This window comes from Macrobrachium rosenbergii, chromosome 57 (genome assembly GCF_040412425.1).
Source record: "Macrobrachium rosenbergii isolate ZJJX-2024 chromosome 57, ASM4041242v1, whole genome shotgun sequence".
Lineage (NCBI taxonomy): Eukaryota > Metazoa > Arthropoda > Malacostraca > Decapoda > Palaemonidae > Macrobrachium > Macrobrachium rosenbergii.
This window is the reverse complement of record NC_089797.1, coordinates 4277328-4297100: the sequence shown is the minus strand read 5'-3', so window position 1 is coordinate 4297100 and position 19773 is coordinate 4277328. Positions and strand designations below refer to the sequence as shown.

Here is a 19773-nt window from a genome sequence, read left to right as displayed (position 1 = left end):
TTCAATTTGAAGCATTTTTCGGCGTTCATTCCCGTGGCCTGCTGATCTGAGATTATTTTCCAATCTACTAACATTTTTTTTATCTATTCATTGATTAATTTGTCAATTTATTTTTTTCCTTTTCCAATAAGTGATCTCCTCTCTGTGTTTCCTGTTACCTTCTGTTAATTCTTTCAAATGAACACCATAATACTCTTTGGAAGCTTGAATTTTAAAGTCGATGGCTCCTTTGGGCTTGTGCCATATGAATTGGGTTCATCTTCTGAATAATAATAATAATAATAATAATAATAATAATAATAATAATAATAATAATAATAATAATAATAATAATAATTCTGTATGTCCTGTTACATTCTGTTACTTCTTTGTAATGAACGCCATATTCTTCGGATGCTTGAATTTCTGGTCGGTGTTCGTGGGGCTTGTTCCTTATGAATAGTGTTCACCTCCTGAATAATAATAATAATAATAATAATAATAATAATAATAATAATAATAATAATAATAATAATAATAATAATAATAATAATATTATTATTATTATTCTACAAAAAAGGCATATCTAACTTTACAATTACGTGTGTTATCAAGTTTAATTCTCTCTTTATGTTTAACTGCATAAATAGATCTCCATCAGTGTTGTTCTACAGCAGACTCTACCACTTTTTTCTGTATACTTTTTCTGTACTGTAATGCTACCCGTTAAGTACACCTTCGTTTAACCAGACCACTGAGCTGATTAACAGCTCTCCTAGGGCTGGCCCGAAGGATTAGACTTATTTCTACGTGGCTAAGAACCAATTGGTTACCTAGCAGCGGGACCCGCAGCTTATTGTGGAATCCGAACCACATTATAGCGAGAAATGAATTTCTGTCACCAGAGATAAATTCCTCTAATTCTTCATTGGCCGGCCGGAGAATCGAACGCGGGCCTAGCAGAGTGCTAGCTGAGTACGATATCGCCCCATCTAATGAGTGTCCACAAAGATGTCAGTAAGCTGTTAGTGCTAAGTCTTCACTTATTATTTTCTGACGACTTAATTAAGCAACTTCTAGTTGAATATCCTTATCGTTTTTAGTTTTCTGAAAGGAAAACTATTGTGCCGCCTTTGTCTGTCCGTCTGCACATTTTCTGTCCACCCTTAGGTCTCAAACACTGCTGAGGCTAGAGGGCTGCAAATTGGTATGTAGATGATCCACCCTCCAATCATCAAACGTAACAAATTGCAGCCCTCTAGCCTCAGTAGTATTTATTTTATTTAAGGTTAAAGTTAGCCGTAATCGTGCTTCCGGCAACGATATGGGATATGCCACCACCAGGCCGTGGTTAAAAGTTTCATGGGCCGTGGCCCATACAGCATTATACCAAGACCAACGGGAGATCTATTTTCGGTGGCCATGATTACAAGCTGCAGCGACTGTACAGAAAACTCAATCGCGCCGAAGAACTTCGGCTCATTTTTTACTTGTTATTTCTTTGAACGAGTTCCTTATACAATTCATTCGATATTGAAAGCGTGAGATTGTTTCTGTTTTTTGTATAAAAAGACAAATTTAGAATTATCCACTACCTATCTAAACGAGCTGTAATTTAAAAAAAAAAAAATCTTTTTCCGGTATTAGTGAACGAATGTAAATCTATTATGGTAATTTCGGAAGATGAAAAGATGAGAGAAAATGAATGTATGTGAAGAGAACACCAGAGAGAATAAAAAGTTCTTACAAAGGGAGTTAGTCTAGAGAGAACAGCTATTGAGCAACGGGACCTCAAAGTAAAAGATGTAAACGGAGAAATACTTGTCAAAGAAAGTTCATTCCTGTGCAGATTGGGTTGGAAAAAGTGGTGATTTATTAATTTTGGGAGGCAAAAAAGGGGTATGGTAGACATTTAGGATGCCCGTGTCACTCACTGAAAGTCTTGAATCCAAATAGATGCATTTAGGCCTGTTTGTGCTAAACGTATCAGTATATCCTTAAATTTAGACCTATGTGCGCTCTACGTACCAATGTATCCTTAAATTTAGGCCTATGTGTGCTATTTGTATCAACATATCCTTAAATTTAGGCATATGTGTGCTGTACGTATCAGTGTATCCTTAAATTTAGGCATATGTATGTTATATGTATCAATATATCCTTAAATTAAGGCGTATGTGTGCTATACGTATCAACACCTTAAAATTAGGCGTGTGTGCGCTATGCATATAAACATATCCTAAAGCTCGTTGTCACATTCAGCTCTACACTTGCGGGAAAAGATATCAATCAGGTGTGGCATATTCATAGTTTCCAAATTATGTTAAGCAAATTAATGGCAGATAATTATAACATATCATCCGTATGGCGAGGACACCTGCGTAGTATGAAAGTACCAATTACCGGACATGAAATGACGCTTCCCTCGAGCATTATTAGTCTTGTCCCTCAGCCTAGCTCAAAGGCAGTTAGACCGATGTGGCACAATAACGGTATCGAAAATGCTCATCTGTAAGGCTAATTGTAGTACCGAATACTAACGTAAATTCGACTGTAATAATAATAATAATAATAATAATAATAATAATAATAATAATAATAATTTCCTTGTTCCACTCATGAAAAACTATACATCAGTTTTCAGAGTTTGCAAATGCTGTACGTTTATTTCCCATGGTGCCACGTTTATATAGTTGTATGTTGTGTAAATCTGTCGTATTGTGTAACGTGTTATGATGTTTTGGTTTTGTATACAAGATATTTTATTTAGCTTGTTTTTGTAAAGTGTTTGTAAACGGTTATTTATTGAATCACAGCTACTTTTGTATTGTCTAATCTCGTTCTGTGAAAACTGTCTGAAGCCCTAACATTATCATTAAGCATTGTCATCAGCTACTGTATTACTTTTGTTATATTCATATTTATTTTTTATTTGTTGCTATGGACTGGTTTAATTTTAATAGATTTAGTTTTTTATGTAAGGATGGTATCATTTGCCCACACTTCCCCAACTCAAACCTTGGAGATCACCAGTACATCAGGCTAGAACAATCCGGTAAGGGATTTCCTTTACAATATAGATAATGTGCTAGGTAACTAGTTCTTTCTTAATTCTTATCTAGCAACTAACATCAATAGCCTACACTGTATAGATACACGGAAAACCAGATTGAAATGTATTGACCTTTTTAAATGCCAATATATAACCCTAATGTATATGAATGTACTGTATAATTGAAACCACCCAATATTTTAAATAGATTACCATATTATTAGGGTCACTCAATAACTATAGTGAGATATTTTTTATATAGTGATTATCGCCATAGAGGGTGTAGTGCCATCACTATTGCCATTACTTAAGGTTCTTTGTGGCGTTCCTTCGGCCCCAAGCGACAACCTCTTTCATTCTTTTTGTTATTCCTCCGTTCATATTCTCTTTTTTCCATCTTACTCTCCACCCTCTTCTAACAGTTGTTTCACAGAGCAACTGCGAAGTTTTCCTCCAGTTACACCTTTGAAACCTTTTTACTCTGTTTCCCTTCCAGCGCTGAATGGCCTCATAGGTCCCAGCGCTTGGTCTTAGGCCTAAATTTTATATTCCATTCCATTCCTATACAGTATAGTTATGTTTCAGTGGGTATGTGGAGATTAACGCAACATTTCAAGAACTAAGAGATGTTGACTTGGAAGTAGGCCTAATTTTTTTAAAGCACAAGAAATCACACACATAGGCCTCCTGTGCAAGGCAGTACCAACTGTTTTACACTTGCAATGCTTGTGGCAATCAGGTTCTGCTCTTCATTACGCTTGATCGGGCCTTTGCTAGCTTGTACAACTTCTGGGAATATTGTTCAAACTGGAGTCCACGTCTGTCCACCTTGATTGGAATTATTATTGGAATATCTTGATTGGGATTGGAATGTAAAATTTAGGGTAAAGGACCTTTGAGGCCATTCAGAGCTGAAAGGGAAATTGAAAGTAAAAAGGTTTGAAAGGTGTAACAGGAGGAAAACCTCGCAGTTGCACTATGAAACAATTGTTTGGAGAGGGTGGAGAGTTTGATTTAAAGAAAGAGCATTTGAACGAAGATACAGTAAAAGAAATGAAAGGTGTTGCAGCTATGGGCCAAAGGCACGCTGCAGCGGGCCTGAAGTAATGCCTACAGTGCTTGATCAGGTTTTTAGCAAGCTTGTGCAAATTGTGGTAATTTTGTTCACTTTGAAATCCACGTCTGTCGGTCGTGATTGCTTCCGCACAACCTTCTGTAGGAATATTTTCACTTTATATGAGCTTTTTAGTTATCTGAAAAGAAAACTATTGTGCAGGCTTTGTCTGTCTGTCCGCCCTCAAACCTTAAAAACTACCGAGGCTAGAGTGCTGCAAATTCTTATGTTGATCATCCATCCTCCAGTCATCATACATACCAAATTGCAGCCCTCTAGCTTCAGTAGTTTTGATTTTATTTAAGGTTAAAGTTAGCCATAATCGTGCTTCTGGCAGTGCAACAACACAGACCGCCACGGCTGGCTGAGAGTTTCATGGGCCGCGGCTCATACAGCATTATACTGAGACCACCTAAAATAGATCTATTTTCAGTGGCCTTGATTATGCACTGTACAGAAAACTCGATTGCGCCGAAGAAATTTCAGCACATTTTTTAACTTGCTTATTTTGTATTATAAATTCTTGATAATAGTTTTTCTCATTTTCTTTGCGTCTGGGTGAAGGTTATTTGCTTTTGCTTTAGACTTTTAAAACTACCCAATTTGCCCAAAATTGGTGCCTAGCATGGCTATACCTGTTCCTGGTCCTTGACCAGTTTTCAGAATTATTACTGCCAGGCAATTTGTTATTTCTTTTAGAATCTTCAGGACAAATGCGAATCATAATTAAATCCTTTGGGTTCAAATGAAGAATATTTTTAAGGAAGTCTTTGGGAAGTCACCTCCTCCCTTAAGGAATAGGAATAGGGATATGAGAGTTTGGCCTGTTGCCAAGCACTGGGACCTATGAGGTTATTCAGCGCTAAAAGGAGATTTGAAAGGTGTAACAGGAGGAAAACCTCGCACTTGCAATATAAAACAATTGTTAGAGAGGGTGGAAAGTCAGATGGAAGAAAGAGGATGTAACTAAAATTGCAATGGGATTTACAGTACTATTTGACAGGAAAGATGAGGAATGAGCAGCACCTTCCATCAAGAAGTGCTACGGTCGACAGTGCTTCTTCCCACACACTGAACTAAGGGTTGGTAAGATCTTAATTAGGTCTTTATGCCCCACTCATGCCATATGAATCATATCCTATTTAATCCAAATATATGATGAGAAATATGTTTTCATAAAAGGTCTTCTAAACTTCACTTCAAAGCTAATAGCAATCCTCATATGAGGTTCCCTAGACTCAAGAGGTTAAAGGTTCCTGTGATTGATTTAATGATTATTGTGATGGCCTTGGACACAGACTCATACAGTCTGGACTCTGACTCAGTCTTGGACTAGGATGGTGTGGGCTTAGCCAGTCTCATTTGGTGGAGATTCTGAGTCTGCCTTGGACTCAGAAGTGACCGGACTGGAACACGATTAAGTCAGTTCAAGGTACCTTCATAGGGCCTTCCTACAGGAATTTAAAAACAGGTTTCAAAGAACACTTCTTTTTGGCTCTTGACAGACCATTTTAAGTACCTACATGAATATCTCAAAGGAGTAGGCAGACGAGGTTCCAATTCACATCAGAGGTCTCCACCTCCTTTGTCTTTCTACAAATTATGAACATTAATTATTTTATAGTTTTTTCAAGTTACCAAGAATGTGTAATGCATAAATATTTGGATTCCTTTTCCTATGCCTGATCATCAGTCTGGAAAATGGGTTGGAGATTCAAATTTCTCCTCTGAGTAATCCATGTCATCATCCCTTCAGAGCATCTAGTGACTGACATAATTTTTCCATGTCATTCGCTGTTACATCTTGGATGTATAAGTACTAAGCCTTTCATTCTTCCCTAAACTAAACAATCTCAGACTTGATTCCCTTTTCTAGAAGGGATTTTCATCCATCATGAAACATTATTCCAGAAAAACTGATCCCACTTCCAAATTGCTATTTAAACTATATTTTTTACACGGATCATTTACTTAGAATCTAAAGCCCTTGAGGTACCAGGGAATTAGATGGATAACCAACATGGCATATATTATATGTAATAGGTTGGGAGAAATACAATTTTGTTTTTCAAATACAGATGCTTCAATCATATTGTGTCATCCTGAGAAACTCTTTTTAACATCACCTCTTTCATTTAATACAGAAAGTGGAGTTCGTTTTAACACCTACCCTGCATCTGTTACACACTTTCCTGACTTTTCCATTTAACACAAGCTTTTAGCTTACATCAATCTTCACTCCAGTCTCCATTCCACTTTTCTGTCTTTGTAAAATCTACTTCATATGCAGAGCAACTTCCACTGGTATTCCTTTTAGCATTTGCTTGGAGTTCCTTCCACAACTTATGTACCTTACACCAACATTTACCTGAAATTCTTAAATACCTGCCACTATCTTGTGCTATGGTACAGTAACATCATTGCTTGTCTTGGCATTCTGTCAAATGCCTCCACAAAATACACTCGGTTGCCTCGTAAAGATGGGCAACTGATGCTACGACTACATTTTTTAATTTCAAAAGATAAACATAACAAATACTGTAGTTGAGCTTTAAGGCAAGTATACCACAGACCTCAGACTCCTAAAATGAAACACTTCTTCAGTACATACATGTATGCATTTATTTTCGGAAAGTCATTGTAACAACAACATCACATAAAAAAGAAATTTCTTCAACTGCCAAACATGCTTAGGCTAAATTATTGGTACACATAACATGATACATAGTTACACTGTCTTGCTAACAGTGTTTAGTATTCATTAGTATTGTGTTTCACTTGAAAGAACTTTGTTAACTGTAAAGTAATAGTTTTAAGGCAAGGATTACACATTTGACTGAAGATCATTAGCAATTAAAACTGCTAGAGAAATGAAAAAAAAAAAGTTCCATTGCCTATGATGAAAGGGAACACATCTCCTTTCATCATGTAATCTTTCTATGAGGCTGGCTAATAATGTAAGAGATCCAGGCATGGATCTTCAAGTCGGAAATGGGTTACTTTTATATGTTAAATACAACTCTGCCACTAACTACAGTAATGCCACTTATATAACCTTGGGGCTAGTATATGATTCCATTATTTAATCATCCTCCTGTTTTCTGTAGGTTGATTTTTCCCTGAATGGGGTTATACTGAAAATGAGTTCTTTCCACTTTCTTCTCTCCTGTTACCTTTCAGCCTAACTCTGATCACGTCTAGGTCTTCTGTTGAATTTTTCCAGGATTTCCTTGGCCTCTGCAGGTCTTTGTCCAGCTACTGCCAAATGTTCCTCAGCCATTCTCCGTGCACATCCAAACCATCTTCATCATTGAGGTCTGTCTTTTCTCCAGCCTCTTGATGCTGCATCTCTCCACCAGTCTTCCCTACATCTTCCAAAAATCTCCTCCATTTTCATTGTCAGTGTCCATGTTTCTGCTGAATAGAGTAGTACAGGCCTTTCCTGTTTGCATTGTAATTTGCTTGTAATTTAGCTGTCTATAATTTCAACCATGCTGTAGCTACTCCCTTCTTACTGCTTTCTCAGTTTCTACCCCAGTCTGTGTTGCCATGGCAATAGAAATCATCTGTCTCTTCTAAGACCTGCCCATCTATCACAGGGCTCTCAACTCCACTCTTTTCCCCATGTGCACACTTGGTAGACTTTGGGCATTGAAAATCTCCTACTCCATGCATATTTTGTAATCCCTAACACCTTTCCCACAACCACAATATCACTTTCATTATTGTACGCTTGCCTTTGCTTCCTTTCCTGTCACTACAAGCATTCTTTTGCCTAGTGTGATTTTCAAATCTCTCCTTTCCATTCCACTCTTCCATCCTTTAAATATTTCCACACCACATTCAAATTCTGCTGTTAGAACTAGGCCATGGCATTAAACAGTTCCCCTGGGCCTCCTGTTTTGCACTTCTTCATGATAGACACCAAAGGGCTCACTGCTGATCCTTGACAGACGACATCATTTATCTGAAAATCTTTTGGTACATCTGGTAGAGTAACATCACTAGGTATACAAGACTTTTCAAGATCCAGAAATTCAGAAATCTGTGGTATAATCTCTTTTTTGAGTAGTACTTTTCCTGCAGTTTACTCATTGTAAAGAATGCATCTCTTGTTGATCTCTTGCACGAAGCCAAACCGATAATTATCAGTTTAGACAATTTTTCTGTCTTTCCTCTAGCACCTTTACACTATTTTCATAGCAAGCTTATGTAATGTTATTCCTCTGTCACTTCCACATTGCATAGTATCCCCATTTCCTTTGCATACCATTACTTTAAAGCTCCTCTCCCTTTCCTTGGGTCCTATCTCTCCTTATATCAGGTTTTCATAAACTCAAGTAAGATCATGTATGACTGGCTCTTCTGTTGCTCTGATTAAGTCACAAGCTATTACAGATTGTCGAGGGGCTTTTTCTATTTTTCTTCATCTTCCCAAGGGTCCTTTTAACTTCAACTGTTGTTCTCTCTATTGGGCCTTCTGGTATACCAATATCCTCCCATTCAAGTTCGTTTTCTTCTATCAGGTTTTCAAAATACTGTACTGCATACCTCCTTCCACTACCTCTATATTTTCAGCTAACGCCTCCATATTCATCTTTTATATGCTTTTCCCCTTTTACCTTTCCTATCTTTCCACAGCCACTTTACTATCATGCATGTAGTCTCTTTTTCCCTCCACTGTGTCGAGATTCAAGGGCATACCTCCCAGCTCCTATTCTTAATCACCACAGCCCTCCTCTTTTTCATGTGGGCGCTCTTCCAGAGCTTGAAGATTATCTTCTAATCAAATGTCATATGCACATCTAGATTCTAACCCTTTCCTGATGTCCCCTTGCATACTTTCCCTGCTGCATTTTAATTACTTCTTTTAGAAGGAATATTTGCTGACACCAAGTTAAAATACAGTTCGGTATAGACAGAGACAAAAGTATTTGTATATCTAATTAAAATCACTAACCCAGGTTTTCATCTTTAAAAAGACCTCAGTATTATTGGCCAGCCATATCGTAATCTAAAATTGTGACTCAGTGGTCTGGGTAAACTGTATAATGACAATTTGCAAAATATTCAGAGAAAACATCAATTTAGGGAAGTAAACAATGAATCTGTAGCTTTCAAATAATTCTCTGTCCTCTCTTCTAATTAAAATATCACAATTCCAAAATAAATTCCTGCCAACCACAGGAAAAATTTAAATGATATCAAATTAGCCTACTTGATCATAGGTAGCTAGAGATAACTGATATTTATGAAAATACTATCATGGCACAATTTACTTACAAGATAAAATCTTGGATGAAATGGATAGATATAGCAACACCACAATTCTCATGCAGATAAATGTCACGTTAGTAGAGAGAGAGAGAGAGAGGGCAAGAATTTATGATGAGTACATGAGGCACACACTACTCTATGCAATGGAAACAAGGGTACTGACAAAGAAAATAGAGGAGATTCTGAAATGTGTGACTATAAAATGTTAAAATCCATGACCAGAGCACAGGGGGAAGACCGTCATATGAATGAGGAAGTGGAAGAGAGACTTGGAATTAAGTGGCTTAAAACCAGACTGAGATCAAAAGGCTTGGATGGCTTGGAGATGTGATGGGAAGGGATGAGGAACATATAGTCAGAAAAGCAGTAGATATGGAAGCAGTAGAACAAAGACCTCCAGGAAGGCCCAGGAAATCATGGAAAGGGGATAGATAAAGACCTAGACCTAATGGGAGTTCAGAGAGAAAGTGCATGGGGCAGAGAGAGTGGAGACAATTCATTGCATATCTAACCCCATATAGGGAAAAACTGAATTGCACAAAACAACTCGACAGGAGTAATTATTTTTTACTTTACCATGTTTAAGCATAGAGTAATATCAGAGTAACTACAACAGACTGACAACAGGTCTCACTGAAAAGCAAAACAGCATTCTACAGTCTACCCAGAGACCTAAACGATTCAGAAGGAAAATGTGAACGACATTATGAGTAAACAATATATCTCACTGAATATATTCTAATGATAATGCATTCTGCATTGCCTGATGCTACCAAGATCATTGGCAAATAACTGCTTCGAAGCGAAGAAAATATTTTGCAACCTGACAAAAATGAGTGAAAAAAGGACATACTGTTTAACATGTTCTGACCTTTTGTACCTTTCACACAAAAACAGCTTCATAACCACCTCTTTAGAGTTGCATGTCTTCATGCTGTGACTAGCCAAAGAATCACCTTTGCAAATAAAATGCTAAAACTATTCATAGACCGTAAGTTACTATTTCAGCGCTTTTTTGAAGTGCGAGATCTTGGGTATGGATTAGTAGAATATTGAGATCTAGAAGTTGATTTGTGCCCTTGCATCTTTGCTTTCCTTTCGATGAATGAGTACGTTACAGAGGTAGGGTTGGAAGCGCTGGCACCTACGTCAGGCGTGAGGTTCACTTTCAGATTGTCTTCTTCGAGTAACTTGAGCTTGGCTTCTAATGCTGCTATCTTGCTCTTTTTACTGTGCGGAGAAAAAATATTGCAAGTTGAAAATAAGAAGTATCATGATTAGTATTACGTGGCAAGTACAGCATTACAGTGAACCCCGTTATTCGCGGGGGGATGCATACCACACCCCCGCAAATACTTAAAACACCTCTAAAAACACTTTGAACTGCCCATTTTGATAGTTTGAACACAAGAAAAGCCCTGTAAAAATGCCTACACCTGAGTATTTTAATAGTTTTATCACAAAAAGTGCATTTATTCATGAAAATATGAAAATATAGTAATTAGTGAATATTTCTCAGTGAAAAATACAGCGAATGGGCGAATTTTCCGCGAATAATGGGTAGATATGTTCTACAGAGAAACCTGCGAATGCATGAGCCCGCGAATCGTGAGAACGTGAATATGGGGGGTTACTGTAGTATGATAAGAAGAGGGCAGAAACCCGCAAAAAAAACATGAACCAAAAAAACAATTATGTGAGCTTGGAAAATAAATTTTAAAAGATTGTTATACATACCTAATTTGACTAGATTCTGCTTTCCCTCCACTCAGTATAGGAGGGGCTGGTTTCTCTTTACTTCTTTCATATACGCTCTGAAATTAATCAATAACAAAATGAACAGACAGTTAACATATAAAAATAAAGTTGTCAAATACCTCCCAATTAAAGACCTAACAGTGATAGATTTTACTATTTAATATACCCACACTGCTATAAAGATATATCATGATAACTGATCATTGTAAAATCATAAATTTGAAAGGTAATTTGTATTCTTGTAGATATAAATGTCTTAAGCTTTTTATTTAGATATATACCTTTGGTAAAAGCTGGTCTAGTTTGAAACATTATACCAAGGTAGTTAACTGACAGGAAGCCTTGGTTAAGGGGACCATCAACTCATTTGTCTGTTTCCATTCAGCTTTTCCTTCAACAACAGGAACAAATGAGAAGTTGGTTAGAGGTGGGATTATATCAAGAGGCTTCAGGTTTGCTTATCAAGGAAAATTCAAATTATCTTTATAGTTTCCAGTTTTTGCTTACAAGAATATTAAAATTTGCCATTTATAAGGAGACACATTCTTTTGTGAGAGGTACTTCCCAAAGAATGTAACTGGTATTGTTCTTCCCACTCAGAAATGCCAGCTTCCTAGTCACATTCATGATCAGGGGAAGGATGACTCCTGTAACTTCCTGTACAGACTGGCATACTGGCATGTGTTGCAAAGGGTGGACAGCACTATGCCAGAGCTTGGCTTTCTTATAGCCTTGCTCTAGAAAATCATTAGAATACAGAATTGCCAGCTTAGAGGGCAGAACTATTATTGCAATTAGACTTGAGATAATAATACTTTACTGCCCAGGTGCCACTCCACCTAATTAAGACAGAAAAAGAGGGAGTCATCTACCAACTACAAATACAATCAGAGACAGAGTGCTCTTTTTTTTTTTTTTTTTTTTTTTTTACCTGCATTTCTCTTCTTTTTTTTTTTTCAACTTACCTGCATTTGGCCAGACAAACACATGCACAGATGTGGGCTTCAGGATGGAGCAGAGAGAGAGAGAGAGAGAGAGAGAGAGAGAGAGAGAGAGAGAGAGAGAGAGAGAGAGAGAGAGAGAGAGAGCATTCATTCCTCATACGTCTAACCTTTAGTCACCCAAAAACCAAAGGCGAGATGCTTTCCATCCAATGGGGCTTGGCTCATTACAAAACACACTGACAAGCCATCACAGTCCTAAGGAGACAGTGTCCAGGGATTTATAAGTGATGCTCTTGAGGTAAAAAGAAGTAAAAGTATCCATGCAGCATAAGACACCTGCCCTCAGTACCTGTGTCACTGAGGAGTTCTTCTGGAATGCCTTGAACCCCTAATACTAACTGTCTTCAACACTTTGGTCACAACAGCATCTCATCTTGATCCTTGCCTACGAAATCATGGACGGAGGGTTGCATAAAGCTCTCAGATCTCTTGTAAGGTTCTGAGTTTTTACCACAAACACAGGAAAACACAATTACAAGAGGTATTTCCAACTCTGTGGCTACACCAAGTAAAATAGGCTATGCAGCTCACTTATTCTCTTTGCCAACACAAAGGCTAGCAGGAAAACAGCCCTGACTGTGACACTCTAGTCTAAAGCCTCCCTGAGAGGCTTGTGCAGAACTTATAAGTCATATGTCACTTGGAAGGTCAAGACTACCATATAAATCAACATGCCGAGATACTTTGTCTGCTGCTTGGGCTGGAGGTCCTGCTTTCCCCAGATCCTCAGATCAAAGGATGCTGGGATCTGCAGATCATCGAGATACTTTAGCAGATGGATCCCAAGCTGATACCAAAATGTATGCACGCATGGACACCTGCGATGCAGTCGACAGTTTTGAGCATAAAACTTCAAACTAGAGACCATCTAGTCACAGACAAATCAGAGGTACTCCTGAGAATTCTTATGGATCCGTATCTGTAAATTCATACTTCTCCTAAAATTCAACTAGGAACATATTCCCAATTCACCTAAGATAAGGCCACAGCACCTTCTGCAAGTCCTTCATCTCATTATGATAACTCAAGAGTAGTAAGCATAGCTGGAGCAAGAGAGGCAGGAGCAGAAGGACCAATGGTTGCAGCAAGAATGGCCATCATACCAATCATCATCCTGTTTCAAGTGAAGCAAGTTGGTCACTGTCCAATGAAAGCATACCGTCCTTAGACTGAGCAATGGGTGAACATCCCGGTACTTTCCCAGTGGCAGAAGTAGGGGCCTTTGCAAAGTGTGTTGCCCTCAAAAGATGTCAATTGTGCTTTCTTAGCTTGCTTCGCCTTTAAACCATACTCAGAATGAGGAGCAAATTTCATGGGTGACAAACTGCATCTACACACCCTGTCATGCCCTAAATACTAGTCATACTTTTTTCCAGAAGAATCAGACAACAGTCATTTGTACCACAAGCAAGAGTCCAACAGAAAGCCAAATTTGTAAACAATGGGGAATCAAAAAAATATGAAAGTAAACCAAGCTCTTCAACTATTGCCATGTTTACAGTAAACATCTTAACAGTTGGAATGGCTGACAAAAGAGAAAACCAACAATTAAGTGAGTGGGCAGTTCCGTCACTCAACTGCTGCTACTGAACTAGTACCTGGTTACCAGGCTTCAATGACAGTGCATCTAATATAAAAGATGAATAAAACAGAAAACAGAATTTAGCCCAAAAGGCCAAGCATTGGAACATATGAGGTCATTCAGCGCTGAAACGGAAATTGACAGTAAGGAGATTTGAAAGTTGTAACAGGAGGATAAAGCTAAGTATATCTTAGTTTTACCAGACCACTGAGCTGATTAACAGCTCTCCTAGGGCTGGCCCGAAGGATTAGACTTTATTTTACGTGGCTAAGAACCAATTGGAAAACCTTGCAGTTGCACTAGGAAACAATATTTAGAGAGGGTGCAAAGTCAGATGGAAGAGAGAGAATATGAACAGAGGTACAGTATAAGAAACGAGAGAAGTTGAAGCTAAGGGCTAAAGGGATGCTGCAAAGACCCTTAAGTAATGCCTACAGTGCACCACGTGAGGTGTACTGATGGCCCCACCCCCCTACGAGGCATATATAAAAGATGAAGGTTTGCGTCTCATAGGACCATATCATTCCATAGTTACAATTCTTGTTTATGTATGAGCAAGTTTAAATGTCACAAGGCAGTATAATAGAGAACACCTGCAGATATCAAAGTGTCACAAGTTTTCATTATCTACAAGAACAGGCATGCAATTTTTTTTGTTCACATAATAACAAACACCAATCTAATTACAGTACAATGATGCTCTTCTGTATGTGTAAATACCCAGAAATGTTCATTACCTCATCTTGTGCGTGAGCCCATTTCACTGCTATCCTCCTGCCGAAGATGACCTTACCATCGAGCATCTGCATGGCCGCATGGGCCGCTTGCGAAGATTTAAAGGTGACGAAGGCATATCCCCGCGGCTGCCCAGCTTGAGGTCCCGAACGATGGTACAGAAAATCAAATTCCACCAATGGACCAAAATTTTCCACCATTTTAAGGAGTTGATACCAATAGGGGGGAGACAATACCTCGATTAGATATAACCAAAAGATGTTTTCTTGATTCTTTGTACACAGTGGTCATGAATTTATCAATAAACTGTAGAAATAAAATGCTGATGTCACTTATAACAAGACTGATAAATAATAAATGGCATGACCAGACCAATAAGTTCAGTCAAGTGGCATAAGTTGTCAAAACTGAAAATCTAACAGTTGAGTACTTACTCTCTCATGCGAGTGTCTAAGTTTCCGACCCATAGCCTTCTGTCGTCGGTCCTTGTTGAATCCTTTGGGGGCAAAGGCAGAGGCAGTGTGACTTCCTGCAAGATAATTTTCGAAGAACTTAGCTTTCCATACTGTCAGCAATAAGTACTGTAGTTTTATAAACCTTTGGCTCTGAAAGACTGCAATTCCAAGCAAACATCTGAATATTTTCAACAATCTAATCATTATCCCTTAAAACATACTACCCTGGTCTGTTTACCATGAAACACAAGGTAATCATGACGATAAACACCTTTAGTGAAGTTAACTTTGTGATGCATGGTACTGCAAAGTTGTACCGCAGTAAAGAGTTACTATTTAAAATTTATGAACGAAAGCATTTGAGCTGCTGCAGCTGTTGGTATGACAACAGCTAGAAACATTGCAAATTAAAAATAATTTGTGTTTCTTAGATATACAAACCAACATCATTCAAGTAAGAGTATTCCCAAAGCAAAATAGGAACAGTCATTGAAACTTGGTACACAAGGTGGTTAACTGGTGTCAAATAGGCGAGTGGCAGCTTACCACTCGCACAACCCTGCATGACAGCGACAGCATCATAAAAAAATATTGTTGAAAGCACCAGAAATTGTTGCACTTTCATCTAGATTCATTGCAAAAATACTAGTAGAGGTGCTCTACAATAAAGGTACGATAACCTTTACATTATTTTGTAATGTTGAAAATGAATATTACCTTGTATATATCACTGCCATATATTTTACATCACTTCAGGTCAGGTTAGGTTTGGGATCAAGTAGGAAATGGCATCCTAGGTAGGTTAGGATACATCACTGTATTTCACTTTATGCTTACAGAGACTTTAAGTTACATTACGTTCCCTAAACAGGTAGGGCCTGGCATTCCAGTTTAGGTTAGGTTAAATGCATCTTTTTGTTTCACTTTGTGATTTACGGCACGTCTTGCATTTTAATAATTTACTTACATTTTTTTCTATTAACTTGTTCATTTATTCTTTTTAATAAGTGATCTCCTCTTTCCATATTTCCCAGTAACTAACGTTACTTCTTTCTAATGAACACCGTATTCTTTAGAAGCTTGAATTTCAAGTCAGTGGCCCCTGTGGGCTTGTTCCATATGAACAAGGTTTATCTTCTGAATACAGTACCATAATGATAACTAAGTTAGGTCAGGTTCGCTTCCCCAAACAGGTAGGACCTGGTGTTCCAGGTTAGGTTACCCTAGGAAGCATCCATGTATTTCCCTCTATGATTTATGGTGCTCTAGAATAAGTTAGGCTCAAATGGGTACAGCTCAGCATTCTAGGGTCTTGCAGTGGATAGGTTGGGATGTCTCTATATGATAACCATTCCAGCATTTCATTATTCTTTTTCATTTTTCCAAATCCTGAAGCCTGGGTTCTTCCCCCCAAAAGCTAAGAAAAACAGCATAGCCTATCCTTTTTAATGAGGCGAGTCATCTTAATGATTCACAGCGATGGTGTCTGCTCCAAAAACTGGTGAAATGAGATTTTCCTAAATTAATTATTTGATCCCTATGAATACAAAATTCAGCTTCAGGTAAAAGTGAAGACTACTACTGCAGCCTGGTTCCTGCCAGTCACCGATCAGAATATTTATGTTTTTTTTATGTTTATTGCCTTACTATTTTTAAGATTTTACCATCTTTTATTTATGTTTTTACATTCATTACCAAAGGGCTGGTACTAAACACAGCGGCCATTTTACAAGTAAACTAGTAGTTACCGAACCAGAGGGGCGTGGTAGTAGTTTTCAGTTTTACCTCTTTTCATAGTAAATGCTTCGGTAGAACTAAGCAATAGCTCTGCAAGGGGTATCACTTTGGAAATTGATTTTTCTTATAGTATTCTGATGGCTTATCAAGAATTTACCATTATTTTTTCGTCGGTCAACTGTAATTAACCTCAGAAGTTGTATGCTGGCCATCCTGGAATGCTATCGTGCGTGCATAGTGTTATAGGAGAGTTTTTGGTAAAAAGTAGTTTCATTCACTGGGGGTCCAGGGAGCGAAGCCCCCCCACGACTAAGTAACACAGCTGGCTGGGTTAGGTTAGGTTAGGGTACGTTAGGTTAGTATAGTTCCTTTCATAATAAGTTTACTTAGCCAATTTCTTCTTAAACATATGGCTCCCTCTTCACTTGCGCATGCGCGGAACCATTCCACAGGAACATCGCAGTCTGTTCCGTCTCCCGTTTCGAAAACCCCGCGTTCCCAAAGGGTTCCCAACTAAGTAGGGTAGATATGAGGCTAATAATAATTGACTGACAATAAACATTACCACCTCCTTCATCGGCAACACTAAAAGTACAGGAAAAATCAATTTCCAAGGAAACGGTCTGTGCGGAGGTGTTGCTTAGAAATACCAACGCTTCATTAATCCTTCACAAACCCTGAAGTCCAAGGTAATAATCCTTGCGGAGCTGTTGCTTAGAAATACCAACGCTTCATTAATCCTTCACAAACCCTGAAGTCCAAGGTAATAATCAAGCTGTTGCTTAGAAATACCAACGCTTCATTAATCCTTCACAAACCCTGAAGTCCAAGGTAATAATCCTTGCGGAGCTGTTGCTTAGAAATACCAACGCTTCATTAATCCTTCACAAACCCTGAAGTCCAAGGTAATAATCCTTGCCCATGGAGCTGTTGCTTAAAATACCAACGCTTCATTAATCCTTCACAAACCCTGAAGTCCAAGGTAATAATCCTTGCGGAGCTGTTGCTTAGAAATACCAACGCTTCATTAATCCTTCACAAACCCTGAAGTCCAAGGTAATAATCCTTGTGGAGCTGTTGCTTAGAAATACCAACGCTTCATTAATCCTTCACAAACCCCTGAAGTCTAATTAAGGGGTTGAACCCCAGTCAGAAGCCACACCCTCAGGGTCAGGTTAAAATACGAAGCACCCTAAACCCTAAATGAGGTTAGGTTGAGAAGATACTGTTACATTATAGCCATGCTTTTCACTCGTAGCCATTCCCAACCCCCTTACCCAACCTACCCCCACCACCACACCCCAAAAGCCCAATTTCCTAACGGACGGCCCTATTAACCGAGCTGGGCCCATAGGTTCTAGCCTAGCCTAGGGGTGGGGACGGGAGGTTATAGGATACTTAATTTTCGTTTTCAAATTAATTTAAATTCGTCAAAAACACATTAAAAAGAGTTTAATTATTAAAATGAACATTAATTATGCGGATAATACCCATACCCACGTAAGGCAGGGCCTGGAGGCCTGGCCCCTTCTTATGCACGTAAAACAACATAGGCCCGGCCAATAATGGCTGTGGTCAACAGATATGCACAGAAATTTAAATATCAGATCAATAAACGCAAAAATATAATCTAACGGTGATCAATGATTCACTTTGTTTACTTACATCCGTCATCACTGGAACATCAGTCTGCTGTGGTGAGCGATGCGCGATGATTACCGGAGTCTCGAACGCTTACAAAAGGGCGTTGCGGAGTGTCGTTCGTGTTGCTTTGTTTTGTCTTACTCAAGGCTGGTTATTTATTATGTTTTTGTGTTTTATTTACTTATTTATTTATTTATCTTTTATGTTCTGTTAGTTTATTGTGTTTGCTTCACTAATCTTGTCTTTTGTTAAGTGTTTCCCTTCAACTTTTCTACTGTGAAAATGACTAAATGTCATTTTTTCGTATTGTCATAAAGTTCCCATATTCAAAACTTATATTTTTATGTTTTTATTATTTAATTTTATTCATTTTTCAAGTTTTTTTTAGATTCTGTTAGTTTATTCTGTACGCGTCACTAATCTTGTCTTTTCTTAAGACTTACCCCTCAACTTTCTTACTGTAAAAATGACTAAAAGTAATTTTTTTTTAATTTCTTTTCCCCAAAGAGCCATTTTACATTTCCTTTCCCCTGAAAATAATATTTATGTTTTCTATTTGATTTCCCCGGAGTCTTTTTTTTATATTCTTTTCCCCTGAAAGTCCTTTTTACATTTTCTTTCCCCTGTCGAATTAGATATTTAGGGTATTATTGTAAATTTCTTATAACCGGTATTTTTACTAAAACCCCTTAGCAGGGGAAATTTAGTCTGTTCCTCTTCATTCCTTGGGTATACCTGTTCCTCAAGGAGCTTAAAGTATATAAATGAAATAATTTTGTCTTGAATAATATTGATCATAGTTAGTTAAACTTTGTCGTTTGAAGATAAATATTAATTGAAGATCGAAAATACTGGCAGGTGTTAAATTAGTTTTATGATATTCTTTTTTTAAAAGTGAAAAGATTTGTAAGAGAAATTTCCAACACAACTAAATAATTAGGCCGAAGAGACGCTCCACTGATGAAGAAATATTAATATTTGCTGGATGGTCGAACTGGCGAATTAATTCGTGTGATTACAGAAGCATCAGACGACCTGTCTGGCGTCAGTGAACCTCATGTGGTGTACTGTAGGCATTACTTAAGGTTCTTTGCAGTGTCCCTCCGGCCCCTAGCTGCAACTCCTTTCATTCCTTTTACTGTAACTCCTTTCATATTCTCTTTCTTCCATCTGACTTTCCACCCTCTCTTAACAATTGTTTCAAAGTGCAACTGCTTTGAGGTTTGCCTCCTGTTGCAACTTTCAGACGTTTCTACTCTCAATTTCCCTTTTAGCGTTGAATGACCTAATAGGTCCCAGCGCTTGGGCTTTGGTCAATATTCTGTATTCCTTCCTTCCTTCATTCGATCTCGACTGTGTAGGTTTCGAATAGATATGTTTTCAATTTGTTCTTGAAAATCAAGATCTTACCATGTCTTATGTGTACCATTGGGCAG

The 19773-nt window shown here is 38.0% G+C and overlaps 1 protein-coding gene across 1 annotated transcript; it reads right to left on the bottom strand.

Moving 5' to 3' along the window:
* Positions 1–6744: 6744 nt before the first annotated feature.
* On the bottom strand, positions 6745–18427 carry LOC136837003 (probable RNA-binding protein 18). The gene is made up of 5 exons (XM_067101533.1): positions 18359–18427; positions 14936–15030; positions 14504–14717; positions 11160–11236; positions 6745–10652 (listed from the first exon to the last, which is right to left on the bottom strand). Exons 1-5 carry the CDS (start codon positions 18365–18367, stop codon positions 10427–10429), a joined length of 621 nt encoding a protein of 206 aa, XP_066957634.1. The 5' UTR covers positions 18368–18427; the 3' UTR covers positions 6745–10426.
* Between the last annotated feature and the right edge of the window lie 1346 nt (positions 18428–19773).

What these genes read in the sequence shown, in the direction of transcription:
- LOC136837003 (XM_067101533.1), bottom strand. An exon ending in TTAGACACTCGCATGAGAGA is followed by an intron (nt 14,718 to 14,935) that starts GTAAGTACTCAA and finishes TCCCCCCTATTG; the next exon opens with GTATCAACTCCTTAAAATGG. An exon ending in GGGCTCACGCACAAGATGAG is followed by an intron (nt 11,237 to 14,503) that starts GTAATGAACATT and finishes GATTAATTTCAG; the next exon opens with AGCGTATATGAAAGAAGTAA.